This window comes from Meriones unguiculatus (assembly GCF_030254825.1).
Source record: "Meriones unguiculatus strain TT.TT164.6M chromosome 13 unlocalized genomic scaffold, Bangor_MerUng_6.1 Chr13_unordered_Scaffold_39, whole genome shotgun sequence".
NCBI classification, from domain to species: Eukaryota; Metazoa; Chordata; class Mammalia; order Rodentia; family Muridae; genus Meriones; species Meriones unguiculatus.
Window position 1 is genome coordinate 1,727,812 of NW_026843648.1, and position 20,180 is coordinate 1,747,991.

A 20,180-nucleotide genomic window follows, 5' to 3' on the forward strand; every position below is an offset into this window, starting at 1 on the left:
TTGTAAACCTCATTTCCATCTCCCACAGTGAGACCATGTGCCTGGCCTAGAGCACAGGCCTTGACCTTGAACTAGTTTTCTCCCTTGAAAAGACTTAAGTTGTTTTACAGAGAAATGGTACCTATGGTCTCAGGATCCCTCTGTTGACCAAATGCTTAGCAACCACAAGAAAATCTGAGTCCCATCTTCACCAATGCTTAAACTGAGGTGTGGTGCTGCACCCCTGGAATCCAAGCACCCAGGAGTTAGAGGCAAGATGATTGGATCAAGGTCATTTTAGTTTATATGTGATTTTAAAAGACAATACAGATGGGAGATCCTGTCACACACACACATACACACACACACACACACAAAAAAAAAACCCTATCCTTTCCCCCTCTCACTTTCCTCTCTCTCTCTCTTTCTCTCTCTCTCTCTCTCTCTCTCTCTCTCTCTCTCTCTCTCTCTCTCTGTGTGTGTGTGTGTGTGTGTGTGTTTACAGAGGAATGTGGGTCCTCACGGAGGCCAGAAGAGGGTGTCAGATCACTTGAATCTGGTGTTACAGACCATTGGGAGTAGGCCAATATGAATGCTGGAAGCTAAATTCAATTCACTGGCAGGGCAAGAAGTCCTCTTAACTGCTGAGCTATCCCTCCAGTCCCGATTTTTAGCCTGTAATTTGTGACACTCATTTTCCTGTGGAGTTTGTGAAAACATACTCCAGTCAAAACAAGCGATACAGAAGGGAAACACTAGTCACAGATTGGCAGTAGAATACATTTATGTCTCCAGCAAAATCTTACGTTTTAACTTTGGGTATATATCATGTGTGCATGGTATCTTAGTTACTTTTCTACTTATGTGATTGAAGAGTTTAAGTTAGCTTGGGTGACTCCATTTTGAAAGGAGAAGCCACAGAGGGAGACAATGCAGCCACTCCTGATGAGACCTAATAGACTAGGATCAGAAGGAAGGAAAAGAAGACCTCCCTTATCAGTGGACTTGGGGAGGGGCATGCGTGGAGAAGGGGAGAGGAAGGGAGGAATTGGGAAGGGAGGGCGGAGAGAGCTACATGGGGGATACAAAATGAATAGTGTAATTAATAAAGAAATTTAAAAAAAGTCCCCCTCCAAAAGAAGGCAGAGTGGTATTCATGTAAAAAAAAAAAAAAAAATTATTGTCTGTGTCTGACTCCCAGGGACATAATCAAAGGTGCAGAGACCCAAGGACAAGCTACCAGGGACAGGACTTTTTACTGTAGTAGCAGGAGCAGCTTAAGTGTGTTGACTTCGTGGACAAGGGGCGGGACAATGACGTCACAAAGCTCCTGCTCCCTATGACGGTATGGCGTGGCAGAGAGATTTACAGACACGGAGAGCAGGGGAAAGGCTGTGTGGGGTCTGAGGACAAAGAGGTTTCCCTCGCCTACTTCCACGCTCCTCGCCAAGCCAAATGGTGGTAATCCTAAGGAACACATTCAAATGATGCTGGCAACGGCACGCAGCGGATTCTGGGATTTGTAGGCGACTCTGGGGCCACGGTCCAGGCAACAGAGAGGGAGAGACGCAGGTTTGTGACTACAAACAATCCCAGTATGCATGGCGCCGCCTGGACGCCATTTTTGTAGTTCTAGCATACAATCCCAGAAGTCCCTGCTCCGAAGCCATGTTTGTAGTTTTCGCGCCGGTAAATCTAAGCCGCGATTCCTCTTGGGACTCTTGGGACTTCCGTGACCAGCAAGAGCTCTGAAGTGAGAAACGAAGGGATAAAGGTATGTCTGTGACTAGAAGGTTTGTGTTTACATCCCCGTGGCAGGGGCCAGGGAGATGGTGGGGCGGCCTTGGTGCCTCCGAGCCCGGAAGTCTCGACTCTCTGCGGGGCGGATCTGGAAGCGAAGCCCTAAGGGGCGGGACTTCCGTCAGAGACGTGCTGCTACCCGGAACGGTTTTTCCAGGTCAGCAATCTTCTTATCCCAAGCAGTTATGAATTCATAGTCCTGCTCACACGTAGGGTGGGTGCGGGGAGGAAGGGGAGAAGGAGGGATTTTGGGGTTCCCCGCTTCCCTCCTCTGTCCGCTCCTCGCCTTCCATCCGTCCGCCTGGAGTCCCCCAGCTGGTGGTGCGGAGGGCAGAACTTCAGGCAGAGGGTTGGCGGGATGAGAAGACGCACAGTCCTCTGCTCCCTCCAGGCCTGCAAGCTTCCTGGGGGAGATGGGTGCACCCCGCCCGGGGTGAGGCTGTGCACGACCTTGTATTGGTTGTTTTGGCGCCCTCTGCTGGCCTGCGGGTGCACGAGCAGGAAAGATCCTATAAATAATTTTTAGGGGGCTGTTGAGTAGGTAAGGTGCACTGGGCTGTTGTTAGGGTGCTGGGGACTCAGTACAGAAGGATCTGCCCACCTCTGCTGGGCTGAGGGCATATACATATGGGCAAAGAGAAAAAAGAGATGGAGGAGGAAGAAGAGGGAAGGAAGGAGAGAGAGAAGAAAGAAAAGGAAGGAAAGAACGAAAGAAATCTGTGTGGCTTTGCAGAAAAACAATCAGCTAATTGAAACTTGGGTACTATTTGGTGTTGAATTCCTGAGTTTGAACCAACATACATAGGTAAAAGTGCAGATATTCTGTACTCACATAAGTAACTGAAGTTTTTCCGCATGGTAAATAAATTATTTTCAACCAGAAGGAAGGTGTAGAACATGGCAAACCAACACATTTTATTTTGAGTCCCTATCAAATAGGAATGACTTGATGAACTTTTTCAGAGGAAGCTTCTCATATTCAAAAACAATAGCTATCCCTGGCTTAATGAGCTATATCTAGTCTTCTACAGCCTCCCAGTACCCAGGAGATTTTTTACTTCCATTAATTCTGGATTGACAGGTTTGATTGCTCATCTCCTGTTTTGCTATGTGAAAATCATGACCCATACCCAATTTCTATAGAGATTAAACCAGAAGAAAATGATGTGGTGACTGTTTTTGAGCCCAGCTATTCCATACGGAATGCAGTGTATGCAGTGTCCCATGCCCTCCATAAAACGCTGTTGAGCAAAATTGAAATGGGACCTAAAGAAGACAGAAACATGGACTGGCTTCTTCCATGCCAGGTAAGCCTCACTCATAAGCAAGGGAAGCACCGGGATCTTATATTATTGGTAAGTAATTCACTATCCTCAAACCAATAAAACATTTTCATTTTATAGTTGCAAGTACAAATTAAAATGGAAAAAGTTTCTGTCAAAGTGTATGTGTATATACCGTACATGATTTGGGTACTGAAAACACTCATTTGAAGAAATTAAATTTGAATGTCTTTCAACAAATGTTTTCCTAGTGTGAGATGAAGTCCTGTAAGATACAATTGAACATAATGTAAAAATATATCAAGTTTAAGAACCAAAATTTTTATCACTTCATGGAATATGTCCAATGCCATAAGATATATAGGGCATCATATCCAAGCAACCATTTCACCGAAAATACAGTCTATATTTATGACAAAAGACCATAAAAAGATCCTTTTGTGGACAATAAATAGCCTGTCCTCGAGTCAGCAGTAACAGAAAAGTAATTGCTTTCGCAGATGATTTAGTATTAATAAGGTAAGATGAATGTGAAATGAAAATCATGGTCTCATTAATAAATTTTAGAACATAGACAGTGCTCATGAGCCTGGGTCATATCTCAATGTGTTAGTGATGAGTGTAATGTGTGGGTTTTAAACCAACAAGGTATAATATAGGACTCACTTATACTTATAAGCCTTGGAGATTAACTTCAAATAAGATATCAAGATGATTGTTGAACAAGTCAGTTGAACTTTTCATTCAGTCGATAGGTAAATAAAAGATAAAATGTAAATGTTTGTATACTATATAATTTAGTATTATGGGAATCAGTAATATTTGACATTAATATTAACATAGTCTGTAATCATGGCTTCCAGTAATATGTATTAGGTAAGTGAGTATGTCTCTTGTACAGATAACTGAGTACCTGTATAGAAGTTCTTTATAACATGAGTTATTAATTAGTTAACACAATATTAGGTTGTGTTATTAATTTTCAGAAGTTGATTTTTTTCTAATCAAGATAATACTGCTGGTGTCTTAACAAAAATATGGAAGTGTTTCTTCCTTTTCCCTTATATGGAATACTTTGAGGAGTATTGTAGTGAGTTATTTGCGACTCTTGTAGAATTCATGCTGAATCTCTAGACCTAGGCTTTTCTTTTCTCTTTTTTTTGAGAGATTTTTAAGTTACCATTTCTATCTTGGTTGTTATGTGTCTGTTTTAATAATTTATTTCATCTTGATTTAATGTTGTTAGATTTTATACATCTAGAAGTCTACCCATTGATTTTTTTGCATTTAAATGCTTAGTTGAATGAAGACTTTTAAAATATGAACCAATGATTTGCTGCTTTCCTCAGTGCATGTTGTAGTGTCTGTTAGATCAGGATTGATGCAGTTGTCATGGACTTAAAAGAAAGCAGACAGGCATTTCCAAAAGCAGGATTTTTCTCTCAGACAGAACACTGATATGGTAGTCTATTGAGAGGGGAAGTAGAGATTCTATGCTGTAGTACCGGGGGATGGAGGTCTTAAGTAGCTTGATAGGGAGAAGGACATACCGTGGGGGTTCAGTCTATAAATTTCTGGCCTTAGTCCTGCCTGTCTGTAGGTGTGTGGGTTTATTTCTGGATATCTGATTCAATTCCATTGATCCACAAGGCTTTTTCTCTGCCCGTACTATGTCGTTATTATTACTCTTGCTCTATAGTATAGCTTTAGATCAGGGATGGAGATAACTTCAGAAGTTCTTTATCATACTGGGTTGTTTTAACTATTCTGTTTTGTTTTTTTGTTAACATGATGTTGAGAATTGTTCTTTCAAGGTCTGTAAGGAATAGTGTTGATATTTTGATGAGAATTGCATTAATCTCTAGATTTTTTTTTGGTAGGATGACCATTTTTTGCTGTTATTCTTACTGATCCATAAGCATGGAAAAATCTCTCCATCTTCTCATATATTCTTCAATTTCTTTCTTCAGAGACTTGAAGTGTTTTTTTTTTTTTTTTTTTTTTCATACAGATCTTTCCCATTCTTGGTAAGAGTTAAACCGATGTACTTTATATTATTTGTGAATATTGGAAGGTTGTTGTTGCCCCAATTTCTTTCTCAGCCCACTTGTCTTTTGTATACAGGAAGACCTCGGATGTTTTTTGAGTTAATTTTATATCCAGCAATTTTGCTGAAGGTGTTCATCAACTGTACGAGTTCTCTGGTAGTATTTGTGGGTCCACTCCTGTATACTATCATAACACCTGTGAATAGTGATACTTTGACTTCTTCCTTTCTGACTTGTATCCCCTTGATCTCCTTTAGTTTTCTTACTGCTCTAGCCTGGACATGGTGGATGATATCTTTAATGTTTTCTTGGATGTGGTTTGCAACTATTTTATTGAGTATTTTTGCACCAATATTCATAAGAGAGATAGGTCTGAAGTTCTCTTTTTTCTTGGATCTTTGTGTGGATTAGGTATCAATGTGACTGGTTTCCTAGAATGAGTTTGATAATGTTCCTTCTGTATCTATTTTGTGAATTCGTTTGAAGAGAATTGGGGTTAGCTCTTCTTTGAACATCTGGCAGAATTCTGCGCTGAAACTATCTGGCCCTGGGCTTTCTTTTTTTGGAAGACTGATTCTATTTCCTTGGGAGATATAGGACTATTCAATTTATTTACCTGATCTAGATTTAATTTTGGTAAATGGAATCTATCAAGAAAATTGTCCATTTTATTTAGCTTTTTAAATTTTATGGCATATAGGCTTTTGTATTAAGACCTAATGATTGTTTGGATTTCCTCAATGTCTGTTGTTATGTTCCCATTTTCATTTCTGATTTTGCTGATTTGGATAGTTTTTCTCTGCATTTTACTTAGTTTGGCTAAAGATTTGTCTATCTTGTTGATTTTCTCAAAGAACCAGCTCTTAGTCTCATTGATTCTTTGAATTGTTTTCTTTGTACCTAATACATTGATTTCAGCTCTGAATTTGATTATTTCTAATCATCTACTCCACTTGGGTGTGTCTGCTTAACATGAAGTCACACCATAATTCTACCAGACATTCAAAAAGGAGCTACAGTAATCCTTCTTAAACTATCATGAAAAGAAAGGAAAAAAAAGGAAAAGAAACAGAAGGAGCCTGTGAAAACCCTTTCTAGAAATCCAGCATTGCTGTCATTTGCAAACCCATTAAAACTACACAAAAAGAAAACCATAGGCCAATATCCTTGATAAAAATAGACTTTCAACCGAAATTAATCAAAAAAGATGAGGAAGGGCAATCCATTCTCATCAAAGGAAAAATCCAATAGGAGGACATTACAACCCTGAACGTCTATGCCCCCAAATCAAGAGCACCTGCATTTGCGACTGAAATATGATTAAAGCTTAAACCACACATCGATCCCAACACTTTAATATTGGGAGACTTCAACACTCTACTCTCACCAAGGGACAGATCATCTAGACAGAAGCTAAATAGGGAAATAATGACAATTACAGAGGTCCTAAATCAAATGGACCTAATAGATGTCTACAGAACTTTTCACCCAAACACAAAAGCGTGTACCTTCTTTTACCTTCTTTTCAGCACCTCATGGAACTTTCTCTAAAATTGACCATATAATTGGGCACAAAGAAGGCCTCAAGAGATACAAGAAGATCGAAATAATCCCTTGTATCCTATCAGACCACATGGCCTAAAACTAGACTTCAATAACAACAGAAATAACAAAAAGCCTACATATACATGGAAGAGCCTTGAACTCATTGGCATAAGAGAGTACTTCCTAAACAGAACACCAACAGCTCAAGCTCTAAGAGCAACAATTAATTAATGGGACCTCATGACACTGAAAAGTTTTTGTAAACAAAAGACACTGTCATCAGACTTAAACAACAGCCTACAGATTAGGAAAGGATCTTCGCCAACCCGATAGCTGACAGAGGGCTAATCCAGAATATATAAAGAACTCAAGAAATTAAACAAAAATAATCAAATTAAAAATATAGTAAACAGAATGGAGCTAAACAGAATTCTCAATAGAGGAATATTGAATGGCAGAGAAACACTTAAAGCAATGTTCAACTTCCTTAATCATCAGGGAAATGCAAATCAAAACAACCCTGAGATTTCACCTTATAGCCATTAGAATGGCTAAGATAAATAACTCAAGTGACAGCACATGCTGGAGAGGATGTGGAGAAAAAGGGCACCCTCCTCCACTTCTGGCAGGAATGTAATCTTGAACAACTGCTTTGGATATCAATCTGGCATGTTCTCAGAGAAAAAGGAATGCTCTTAATTCAAGATCCAGCTATAGCACTCCTAGGCATGTATCCAAAACATGCTCAAGTATACAACAGGGGTATTTGTTCAAACATGTTTATTGTAGCTTTATTTGTAATAATCAGAATCTGGAAACAATCCAGATGACCCTCAACTAAAGAATGGACACAGAAATTGTGTTACATTTACACAATGGAATACTGCTCAGGTATTATAAAAATTACAAAATTTGCAAGCAAATGGTGGGACCTAGAAATACTCATCTTGACTGAGGGAGGTATCCTAGAAACTGAAAGAAACACATGGCATATCCTCACTTATAAGTGGATTTTAGACATATACTACATGGTAAACATACTGAAATGTGTACAGCTTAAGAAGCTAAACAAGAAGGAGGACCCTTGTTTAGATGATCAATCCTCACTCAGAATGGCAAATGGGATGGACATTGGAAGTGAGAGATACCAGGCTATAGGACAGGACCCTACCACAGAGGGCCTCTGAAGACTATACCCGACAGGATATCAAAGCAGGTGCTGATGCTAATAGCCAAACTTTGGGCACAGAGGAGGTAATCTTACAAAAGAAGGGGGAGGTAGGAAGACCTGGAGGGGACAACATCTCCACAAGGAGAATGACAGATCCAAGAAACCTTGGCATATGGGTCTTTTCTGAGACTTCTACTCCAACCAAGGACCATGTATGAAGATAACCTAGAATCCCTAGTACCCCTACACAGGTGTAGCCCATGACAGCTCAGTCTCCAAGTTAGTTCTCTAGAAAGGGGAATAGTGACTGACATTAACTCAGTGACTGGCTCTTTGATCACCTCCTCCTAATGGGACTGTAGTCTTAACAGGCCACACAGGAAGACAATGCAGCCAGTCATGATGAGAGCTGATAGGCTAGGGTCAGCTAGGGATCAGAGGAAGACCTCCGCTATTAGTTGTCTTGTGGGAAAAGGGAGGACATAAGGGAGGGAGGGTAGGATTGGGAGGGGATGATGGAGTGGGATACAGTGGGGATACAAAGTGAATAAACAAATTTATTGAAAAATAAATTAATAAAAATAGACTCAATTCTAAAGAAATTCTTGTAAAGAGAATACAGACATACATCAAAACTACTATCCACTCTGAACAAATTTCTTATCCCTGATATGGCACAACATACATCAATAAATATAAAAATCACATAAATGATGTATAAACAAAAATCACATGAACACCTCAAGATTTTAAACAGAAAACAACAAAAATCGTTGAAAAAAATCCAACATGCCTTTATCATAAAAGTTTCAAAAGTTGTAAGGCTAGAGGCAACACCTCTGAACATAATAAAAGCTATAGGTGAGAAACCTGCATCCAGAATCATCCCTAATGGAGAAAAGGTCCAGGCAAGTTTACTCAGGTCAGAAGTTTGTCATCTATGTCCACCACCCCCAGTCCTTTTCAATATTTTGCTCAAAGTATTAGTTTAAGCAATAAAGAAAGATAAGAAATATAAATAGGAAAATTAGAATTCAAACTATCACTCTTTGCAGATGATGTAATAACATGCATTAAAATTCCCCAAAATTCTATCAGAAAAATTTTTGAAATGATTAAAAAGTATACCTATGTGACAGGATACAGAATCTGCGTACACAAATCTATTTACTTTTGTATATACCAACATCAAACATTCAAAGGAGATCTTGAACATACATTCAGAAATGTCTGAAGGAAAGTAAAATATCTAGTAATAAACAGATGAAAGAAAAAATATACCTACAATGAGAACTTCAAACACCTTAAGGAATCAAGAAAGACACTGGAAAATGAGAAGACATCCCATGTTCCTGGATTGATAAAGATAAAATCTTGAAAATGACCATTCAACTGAAAGCTATTCACAATTTCAATACAAATGCAATAAAAAGTATATTATTCTTATTCTTCACAGATAGAAAAAAAATTTCTGCTCAGTTCCCTCTCTTCATCCACTTCTGCTGTCTATTCTGTTTTCTGTTCTGAGTGATATTCTGGCACCCTCCTGTGGACCCTCCTTGTTATTTAGCTTCTTTGGGTCTGTGGATTGTAGTATGATTATCCTGTATTATATGTCTAATATCCACTCATAAATGTGTACATACTATGTGTTTTTATCTGTGTCTGTGTTACCTCACTCAGGATGATGTTTTCTAGTTCAATCCATTTGCCTGCAGTTTCCATGATTTCTTATTTTTAATAACTGGTTAGTATTCCATTGTGTAAATGTACCAGAAGTACTTTATCCATTCTTCTAGATTTGAGGGACACCTAGGTTGTTTCCAGTTTCTAGCTGTTATGAATAAACAGCTATGAACACAGTAGAACAAATGTCCTTGTTATATAATGTAAGGGAACAACTATTGGATATATTCCCTGGAGTGGTATAGCTGGGTCTGGAGGTAGAACTAGTCCCAATTTTCTGAGAATGCACCAGATTGATTGATTTCCAGAGAAGTTGTACAAGTTTGCATTTCCATCAGCAGTGGAGGAATGTTCCCTTTTTACTACATCCTCACCAGCGTGTGTTGTCACTTGAGTTTTTGATCTTAGCCATTCGAGTGTAAGATGGAATCCTGGAGTCATTTTGATTTCTGTTTCTCTGATGACTAAGGACTTTGATGATTTCCTTTAGTGCTTCTCAGCCATTCGAGATTCCTCTGTGGTGAATTCCCAGTTTAGCTCTGAACCCCATTTGTTAATTGGATTAGTTGATTTCTTGGTGTTTAATTTCTTAAGTTCTTTGTATATTTTAGATTTTTAATGCTCTGTCTGATGTAGGGTTGGTGTTGCTATTTTCCCAATCTGTTGGCTGCCATTTTTTCTTTTGATAATGTCCTTTGACTTACAGAAGCTTTTCAGTTTCTTGAGATCCCATTTATTAATTGTTGATCTCAGAGCCTGTGCTGATTTGTTCTATTGTCTCCTATGTTAATGAGTTCCAGACTTTTCTCTACCTTGTCTTCTAAATGATTTAGAGACTCTGGTTTTATGTCAAGGTCTTTGATCCACTTGGACTTGAGTTTCTTCAGGGGGATACAAAGGGGTCTATTTGCATTTTTCTACAGGCAGACATCCAGTTAGACCACAACTATTTGTTGAAGATGCTGTTATTTTCCCATTGTATGGTTTTGTCTTTGTTGAAAGTAAAGTTTCAGTAGGAGTGTGGGTTTATTTCTATGTCCTTATTTTAATTGTACAGGATTGGTCTGCTCAAAAGGGTGTTTTATTTTTCCATATGAAAACTTCAAACTTCCATATGAAGTTTGTTTGCTCTTTCCAGGTCTTTAAAGAATTATGTTTGAATGTTGGTGGGAAATGGACTGAATCTGTAGATTGCATTTGTTAAGAATGCTGTTTTACTATGTTAACCCTACATGTCCATGATTTTGGGAGATCTTTCCATCTTCTGATATCTTCCTCAGTTTCTTTCTTTAAAGACTTGAAATTCTAGTCATAGAGGTCTTTCATTTGGTTAGAGTTACTACAAAATATTTCATATTGTTTGTGGCTACTGTTTAGGGTGTTGTTTCCCAAATTTCATTCTCAGCCCATTTTTCATTTGTAAGCAGAAGATCTTTTTCATTAAATGTGTTCCCAGCCTATTTGTCGAAAGTATATATCAATTGTAGGGATTCTCTGGTAGAATTTCTTGGGTCTTTATGTATACTAGTATATCATGTGTGAATAGTGATACTTTGACTTCTTCCTTTCCAAGTTGTATCTCCTTGATCACCTTCAGTTGTGGTATTACCTTGGCTAGGACTTAAGTAGTACATTGAACAGATATGGAGAGGGTAGGCATCCTTGTCCTGTACCTCGTATTAGTGGAATTTAAGTTTCTCTCCAAATAATTTCATGCTGGTTCTCAGCTTGCCTTTTACTGCCTTTATTATGTTAAGTATGTGCCCAATTCCTTGTATGTCTGATTTCTCCAAGTCTGTTAACATGAAAGGGGTGTTGGATTTTGTGAAAGGCTTTTTCTCATCTAATGAGATGATCATGTGATTTTGTTGTTTGTTTTTTTATATGGTGGATTACACTGATGGATTTTGAACCATCCTGGTATCCCTGAGATGATGCGTATTTGTTCATCGTGTATATATTTGATGTATTTTTGGATTTGGTTTGTGAGTATTTTATTGAATATGTTTTTTTTCTATGTTCATGAGTGAGATTGCTCTGAAATTTTCTTTCTTTGTTGAGACTTTGTTTGGTTTGTGTATCAGGGTGACTGCCATCACAATGAGTTTGGCAATGTTCCTTCTGTTTGTATTTTGTGGAATACTTTGATGAATATTGGTATGAACTCTGGTTTGAAAATCGGGTATGATTCAATGCTAAAACCATCTAGCCCAGGGCATGTGTGTGTGTGTGTGTGTGTGTGTGTGTATGTGTTTGGCAGACTTTTAATTCCTGCTTCCATTTTCTAAGGGACTATTGATCTATTGTTTTATATTATTAATTTTGTTGGTTTTGTTTTTGAAGAGAAAATTTCTCTCATCTTGTGTGTCCTGTAAGTAGGTATGTAAATCAGGCAAGCCTCAGACATAGAGATTCATCTGAATCTTAATCTAGAGTGCTAGCTTTGTAATTTTGTTTTGTTTTTATATTATTGGCTGATGACCTGAAATGTAGGTATTTGTACATATCAAATCTGTTCTTCAATTGATCTTCATCCACATGTTGAATTTTGAGATTTAACAGAGCATATTATATTTCTCATTTGGTAACTTCATGGTCCGTAACCCATGCTGTTGTGGTTTCTCATCTAGGGCCACACCTGTATCCTGCCAGGGGCCTCCCATGACCTCCAAATTCACCCACCCTGATTTCTATTCTCTCTCTTCATTCCTTCCTTGCCTCTACTTTCCCCAAACTTGATGTCCATCCCCATTATCCTCCTCACTCCCTTTCCCACCCTATTCCTTCCCTCCATTTAATTCAGGTACCTATCTTATTTTCTCTTCTGAGTGAGTTTCCTACATCCTCCCTTTGCTCTCCTTGACACTCTGGGTCTGTGGATTGTTCCATGGTTATCCTGTACTTTATGGTTAATTTCCACTTATGAGTGAGTAGGTACCATGTGGGTCTTTCAGGGTCTGGGTTACCTCACTCAGAAAAATCTTTCCTAGTTCCATCCATTCTCTGGCTGATTGCATGAAGTCTTTGTTATTAATAGCTAATTGGTATTCGGTTGTATAACTGTATCACATTTTATTTATCCATTCTTCAACAGAAGATATCTAGGTTTTTTCCAGTTTCTGTTTATTACAAATAAATCTGCTATGAACATAGTTGAGCAAGTGTCTGTGTGTTATGGTAGAACACCTTTTGGGTATATTCCCCAGAGTAGTATAGCTCTTCAGGTATATAGGTATTGATGTTGGACTGTTGTAAAGTTTTTGAGAAATGTCTAGATGCATTTCCAAAGTGGTTGTTTAAGTTTTCATTCTCACCAGCACTGAAGGTGTGTTTTCCTTACTCCACATCCTCACCACCATGTGCTATCCCTTGAGTTCATGATCTGAGCCATTCTGACAAATGTAAGCTCAAAATGCAGAGTTCTTTTGATTTGCATTTCCTTGATGACTAAGGACAATGAACATATCTTTAAGTGGGTCTCAGCCATTAGCACTGCCTCTGTTGAGGGTTGTCTGTTTAGTTCTTTATGCCATGATTTAATTGTGTTATTTGGTGTCTAATTTCTTCAATTCTTTATTTTAGATATTATCCTTCAGTCAGAGATAGGGTTGGTGAAGGTCCTCTCCCAGTCCATATGCTATCATTTGTTCTATTGATGGAGTTGTTTACCTTCCAGGTGATTTTCATCTTCATGTGTCCCTTTGTTAATTGTTGATCTTATTGTCTGAGCTGTTGGTGTAGTGTTCACAGAGGTGTCTCTGTTTTTTATTTGATTGATTAATTTTTACAGAATATACAGGTTTTTATTACATACCCCTGACTGTCCTGGAACTTACTGGATAGATCAGGCTAGCATCCAGCTCTATGAAATACTCCTGGGCCTGTCTCCTGAGTGTTCTTGGAATAAAAGACTTGAGAAAATACACCCAGCTTGTCCATTGTTATTTTAGTTAGGGATTGTTCATACTATTTATCTGATATGTGCTCATTACTGTTAGTGTTTACTCTCTCTCTCTCTTTATTTCTGTGAATTGGCATTTCTCTTGCAAGGCTATATCCTCCTGAAAGGATGCAGAAATTAGAGAGGTGAACCTCACTATTCAGTTTCCTCCTAAAAAGATTTCATGATTACATTAGAACCTGTGTATCAGAAAATAAGTAGAAGAAACGCCAGAATTCAATGAAAATATTGTAAACGAAGTATACATTTCCAGTATACTTTGTCCGTTTCATGCTTTCTGTTGTACACATGTGTGAATATTTTAGAATGCATTGACCTACAATGATGTGCATGTGAACTTCACTCGAGAAGAGTGGGCTTTGCTGGATCCTTCCCAGAGGAATCTTTACCAAGATGTGATGCTGGAGACCTACAGGAATCTCACTGCTATAGGTATGAGAGTGAATAATCTTTACTTTTTAAAATGAGGGAGGAACTCTTTATTTATTATTGATGTACTTCTGTAATTTCACTTGCCCATGGGGAAGACTAAAGTGAATGGTTCTTTGATTGATCATAGATTATGACCTAAATTTTGCCTTATTTCCAATAATAAAACATACATTTTCTGGTATTGTATTTTAGGCTACAGTTGGGAAGATCATAATATTGAAAAGCATTGTCAGAGTTCTAGAAGACATATAAGGTAATTTTCATATGTAAGCTGATATGAATATGGTTCTGAGAAAATGTTAATGTGTCTTGGAAATTTGAAAGAAAAGGGACAGTGTAAATGGAATGTTTTAAGTATATTTACTGATGATTACTAACTTGTTACTAAACTATTTACCTCCATGTTAGGTTTTTGATGTGTGTTTGCAAGGCACTCCTCTAAGAATGCAAGGAAACCATACCTCATGCAAGATCAACATTTAAATCATAGCCTTGTTAGCGCTATGAGGTGGAGCTGCATTTCTTTAGTTTCCTACAACTCAGATATTGCTAAAGGTATTCACAGTAAATAGTTGCTGAAAGTATGTAGAAAACATTATACTAAAGTAGTCCATAGTAAAGCTGGGGTTACTCATACACTTGTAATAATGTTGCTAAGCTTTGTGAGAAGGACAGATTTTTAGAGTCAGGAATGTTGTTGTGGAAAAACCATAATCCCTGTAGCACATATCTATAATGAACAAAAATCAAATGTGTGAATGCAACGTGAAACCATGTCATTTATTATTCTTCTTTTAATAGGGATATCATATATCACAATGAATACAAGTCATAGATATATTGAAAGAAACAATATACCACTCAAAACAACTAAAATAAATAGTAGTCCCCATTATGAGTAGATATTTAAATGGGGATACCTATTATGCTTTATATGGACTATTCAGAGATGCAAGCAGTATAAATAATGACACAGAGACTATTTTATATTTTAAAGCTTAGGCAATTTAACTGGTTGGATTCTGAAACCTCTTTTTCCCTAACACAAATAAACCTAATACAGTGTCCTGCTGCATGGGCAGCACTACCTCTTTATTCATCTTCATGTCTATCTCTTAACCCCTCTGTCCTGCTGGTGAATCGCCTGTCATTTGCTTTCTTCTTTCCAGCAAACCTCTCTCACTCAGAAGTTCTGCCCTCCATTTTGTGCCCTGCTATCAGTTGTCAGCTCTTTATTATTTCCAATGTAAGGAAGGACAAATGTTTACAAAATATAGGGCAGGTGATGGACCATAAAAAGAGAATTATGCAATCTGCTCAGCACTTAGCTTTCTGCTGTCTCAGCAATCAGCATTCCAATACACAGACACACTTTCACATAATATTACAACAACATCAATTAACTGGTTATTCAACTTCATTAGGAATTTTCACAAAAATCACACTTCAGAAAATGTAGTTTTAGGAATATATAAATTATTCTGTTTCTCACAGTTAACTTTGCCAATTTACCATGGTGTGCAGTATAGGGAAATTTATTAACCCAATCAGTGAGTTAAAACTCTGAGGTATTGCAGTTTTGTACAAATATGTGGCAAAACACCTTAAAGAATAAAGTAAGAAAGAATAGTATAAATGTGAGCAAGGTGACAAATATTTTCACCATCACAGGTATTTTCAAATATGCAAAACACCCCTAGAGAAGGAGAAAACCGTGAATGTGAAAATAATGATGAAAACTAAGATGTAATTCCTATTTATCTTTACACCAAATTGTAAAATTAAGTGACATGGACAATTAGATTCATCAGTGTAATGAATGTGGTAAAGTTTTCATATGTAACAATTATCTTTGCAGGTATGAAAATACTCATAGTGGAGACAAACCCCCTGAAGATACTCAATATGGTGAAGTCTTTACACATCACAGGAGTCCCCACACATATGAAAGTAAGCATATTCGTGAGGACCGCTATGAATCAAACCAATATGGTAACGCTTTTGCACATAACAGTCATCTCCTAAGACATAAAAGGACACATATAGCAGAGATATCTGATGAATGTAACCAATGTGGCAAAGCCTTTGCAGGTAACAGTACTCTTATAATACATAAAAAAGCTCACACTGGGGAGAAACGTTATGAAAGTAACCAATGTGGTAAAGCCTTGGCAAATAATGGTTATCTCCTAAGACATAGAAGAACTCACAATGGAGAAAAACCCTATGAATATAACCAGTGTGGTAAAGCCTTTGCATACAACAATGGTCTCCTAATACATAAAAGAACTCACACTGGAGAAAAACCTTATGAATGTAACCAATGTGGTAAAGCCTTTGTACAGAGGAGTACTCTCCTATTACATAACAGAACTCACACGGGAGAGAAACCCTATAAATGTAACCAGTGTGGTAAAGCCTTTGCATACAACAATGGTCTCCTAATACATAAAAGAACTCACACTGGAGAAAAACCTTATGAATGTAACCAATGTGGTAAAGCCTTTGCACAGAGGTGTACACTCCTATTACATAACAGAACTCACACGGGAGAGAAACCCTATGAATGTAACCAGTGTGGTAAAGCCTTTTCAAACAGGTATATTCTCCTAGTACATAACAGAACTCACACTGGTGAAAAACCTTATAAATGTAACCAGTGTGTTAAAGCCTTTTCATCTAAACAAAAGCTCCTACTACATAAAAGAATTCACACTGGAGAGAAACCCTATGAATGTAACCAGTGTGGTAAAACCTTTGCATCCAACTACGTTCTCCTAATACATAAAAGAGTTCACACAGGAGAGAAACGTTATCAATGTAACCAATGTGGTAAAGCCTTTTCGCAGAACAGTCATCTCCTAAGACATAAAAGAACTCACACTGGAGAAAAACCTTATGACTGTAACCAATGTGATAAAGCCTTTGCATCTAACACTGAACTCCTAATACATAAAAGAACTCACACAGGAGAAAAACGTTATGAATGTAACCAATGTGATAAAGCCTTTGCATGTAACAGTAATCTCTTAAGACATAAAAGAAATCACACTGAAGAAAAACCCTATGAATGTAACCAATGTGGTAAAGCCTTTGCATGTAACAGTGATTTCATAAGACATAAAGGAACTCACACTGGAGAAAAACCTTATGAATGTATCCAATGTGGTAAAACCTTTGCACAGAGGTATACTCTCCTAGTACATAACAGAACTCACACTGGAGAAAAACCCTATGAATGTAACCAATGTGATAAAGCATTTGCACAGAACAGTAGTCTCCAAATACATAAACGAACTCACACGGGAGAGAAACCTTATGAATGCAACGAATGTAGTAAAGCCTTTGCATGTAACAGTGTTCTCCTAAGACATAAAAGAACTCACACTGGAGAGAAACCTTATGAATGTAACCAATGTGGTAAAGCCTTTGCATATAACAGTGTTCTCCTAAGACATAAAAGAACTCACACTGGAGAGAAACCTTATGAATGCAATGAATGTCGTAAAGCCTTTGCACAGAACAGTCATCTGGTAGTACATAAAAAAATTCACACTGGAGAGAAATCTTATGAATGTACCCAAAGTGATAAAGTCTATGCATTTCAGAGTAGTCTATAAAGTCTATGCATTTCAGAGTAGTCTCTGAAGACAAAAAGAACACATCCTGGAGAAAAACCTTATGAATGTAAGCCGTGTGGAATCACCTTTTTACAACAGTCTCATAATAAAGTCTTTTCATGTAAGAGTCATCTTGAACAAGAACACTTATTGGAGTGAAACCCTATAAATGTAACCAACGTGTGAAAAACTTCTCATGCCATAATAATCTCCATCTACATAGAAGAATGCACACTGGAGAGAAACATTACAAATGTAACCAATGTGATAGAGCATTTTGACATAATAGTAATCTCCCATGACATAAAAAAGACATACTGGAGAGAAACCATATGAATGTAAGCAATGTGGAAAGGCTTTGCATGTAACAGTCATCTCCTAATACATAAAAGAGCTCACACTCGAGAGAAACCTTATTAATGTAACCTATGTGGTAACATACTTTCTCCAGCAGGGATACATTTCATAAACATTCCCAAATGATACCACCAACTGAGAAGGATTCATTTCTCTGACTTCAAATGTACGTGTTTGATTTCTGTTACATGAAAGAATTCATGATGAAGAAAACATTTATAGATAAGCCTGTAGTTGCCTCAACACCTGAGTTCAGTAATGAATGCTTATATAAGTAAAACATTCATGAATAAACATATTTAAGAATTTGTTTTAATTTCCATTATGTGATAACAGTTTGTCTTTGTGTTTTTGATGTGCCTGTCCTTTCTAGTTTCCATGAAGACCAGACCTTATCGTCTGGTCTTTCTGAGACCAGATCTTCTCATACCAGGAATTCTAGAAAGTTGTCAAAAACCTTACCTAGGTCCTGGGAATGAACTTGTCTTAACTGCAAAGCCATGTCTCTAGTACTGTAAATATCTTATATTATCGTGATGTCAGGAAGTAGAAAAGAATTCATAGGAGAGCAACCCTATTTGTACAAAGGAGTTGATTACTTTGTACATAATAAATGTATCCATTTTCAAGAAAAGAACCTTTTTTGTATCTGTTTTTATCATAGCCTTGGAGGAAGTAAATTATTTACCATGTTCCCTTAAATGTAATGGAGCAGAACACCATTTGTGATTGTGGTCTGAATTTTGAACATTGGAGTAGGGATTGAATTTGCTGTATGTGTAGCAAATCCATTCACAGAAGTTTATGAGGTTGTTCTGATATTCCTTCTGTGGTGGCTGTTCGTATTCTAATGCATTTCCACTTGGTGAAAGGTATTTTTCTGTGCAATGTATAGAATGTGATCCCCATCATCTAATTGGTCCATTGCTTATTTATATCAGGCAGTCTGTGATCATAGTTTTCAAGGAAGGGTCTCTGAGAACGTGTGGTATTTTTTTTTATGTTTTCACAAATTCATTTAAAATGTTTGTTTTTAAGCCTTGCTTGGATATCAATAATTAATAAATGCTCAATAGTATGTGTGTGTGTATATATATGTATATGTTGTTTGAAGTTCCATGTTTCTGCATTTTCCCACATTTACTATATGGCACATCATCTTCCTAGAGATTTATCTAGCTTTCTTAGAGATTTATCTAGCCTTCTTAGAGATTTATCTAGAGGTGCTAGTTAATGTAACAGCAATGAGATTTATTTCAAAACATGTTGTGTGTTTAGTGGACTATTCATTCTTAGGCTATGACAGATATATGAAGACTGTCTGACACTTTGTGGGGTTTATTTTAGTCATGCTTATATGATCTTCAAGTTTATGTTGTCAGTTTTGCATAACAGTCTTCCCACTGAGCTCACTGACATGCACAAAATTTAGTTGAAACATTACATCAGTACAATATTGTACTTTATTCAGATTATGAATATATTGTCATCAGAGAATGGAATAATATAAAATGATTTGAATAATAAATGCTACTTGCAAATGAAAATTATACACTCCTGTCTCATTTTGGAACGTGTTGGTTCTTAGGAGTAAAGACTTATTCATAAGACTTTCTCAAAACTGCAAGTGAATGTCAGAGAATTGTCTCAGTGGGTAAATTTAGTTATTGCTAAGCCTGATGATTTGAGCTCAATCCCTGAGTAGTCCATATCACTGCTACGGATTTTTCTAATGTTTCTATAGTTGGGCTGCTGTATATGCAAATTCACACACTAGCAGATATGTAAATATATATTTCAGGCTAAATAAGGGCCAGTGTGGTCACTGGCCAAAAGACTCATTGTGTTCCATGTCAAGAACTTATATATGGGATGTAGATAATAAACAGCAATAAGTTGTACTCTCACTAGCACATATACACAAACCATGTACGTATACACAAACACACTCCAGCATTTTTTAATTCATTTTTATTTTTATTGATTATAGTTTATTCACTTTGTATCCCTGCTATAGACCCCTCCTCATCCCCTCCCAATCCTACCCTCTCTCCCTCTTCTTCTCCTATCCCCCCCACTCCACTGATAGGGAAGGTACTTCTCTCCATCCATCTAAACCTAATCTATCAGGTTTCACAGGGACTGTCTTCATTGTCTTCCTCTGTGGAATGGTAAGACTGTTCCCCATGCAGGCAGAGGTGACCAAAGAGCCAGGCCCTGAGTTCATGTCACAGACAGTCCTTGTTCCCATTACTAGGAAACCCTCTTGGACACTGAGCTGCAATGGGTTAAATCTGT

At 37.5% G+C, this 20,180-nt stretch overlaps 1 protein-coding gene across 3 annotated transcripts; it reads left to right on the top strand.

Annotated features, from left to right (window-relative positions):
• Positions 1–1,441: 1,441 nt before the first annotated feature.
• Positions 1,442–18,960, top strand: LOC132651093 (zinc finger protein 431-like). Of its 3 annotated transcripts, none has more exons than XM_060376387.1 (5): positions 1,442–1,753; positions 2,923–3,134; positions 13,779–13,905; positions 14,098–14,158; positions 15,764–18,960. In XM_060376387.1, exons 2-5 carry the CDS (start codon positions 3,039–3,041, stop codon positions 17,523–17,525), a joined length of 2,046 nt encoding a protein of 681 aa, XP_060232370.1. In that variant the 5' UTR covers positions 1,442–1,753; positions 2,923–3,038; the 3' UTR covers positions 17,526–18,960. The 3 variants fall into 3 exon arrangements, with proteins under 3 accessions (XP_060232370.1, XP_060232372.1, XP_060232371.1); XM_060376389.1 differs by having other exon boundaries at positions 1,446–1,753; positions 2,923–3,086; XM_060376388.1 differs by lacking the exon at positions 1,442–1,753 and adding an exon at positions 1,891–1,936.
• Positions 18,961–20,180: the final 1,220 nt, after the last annotated feature.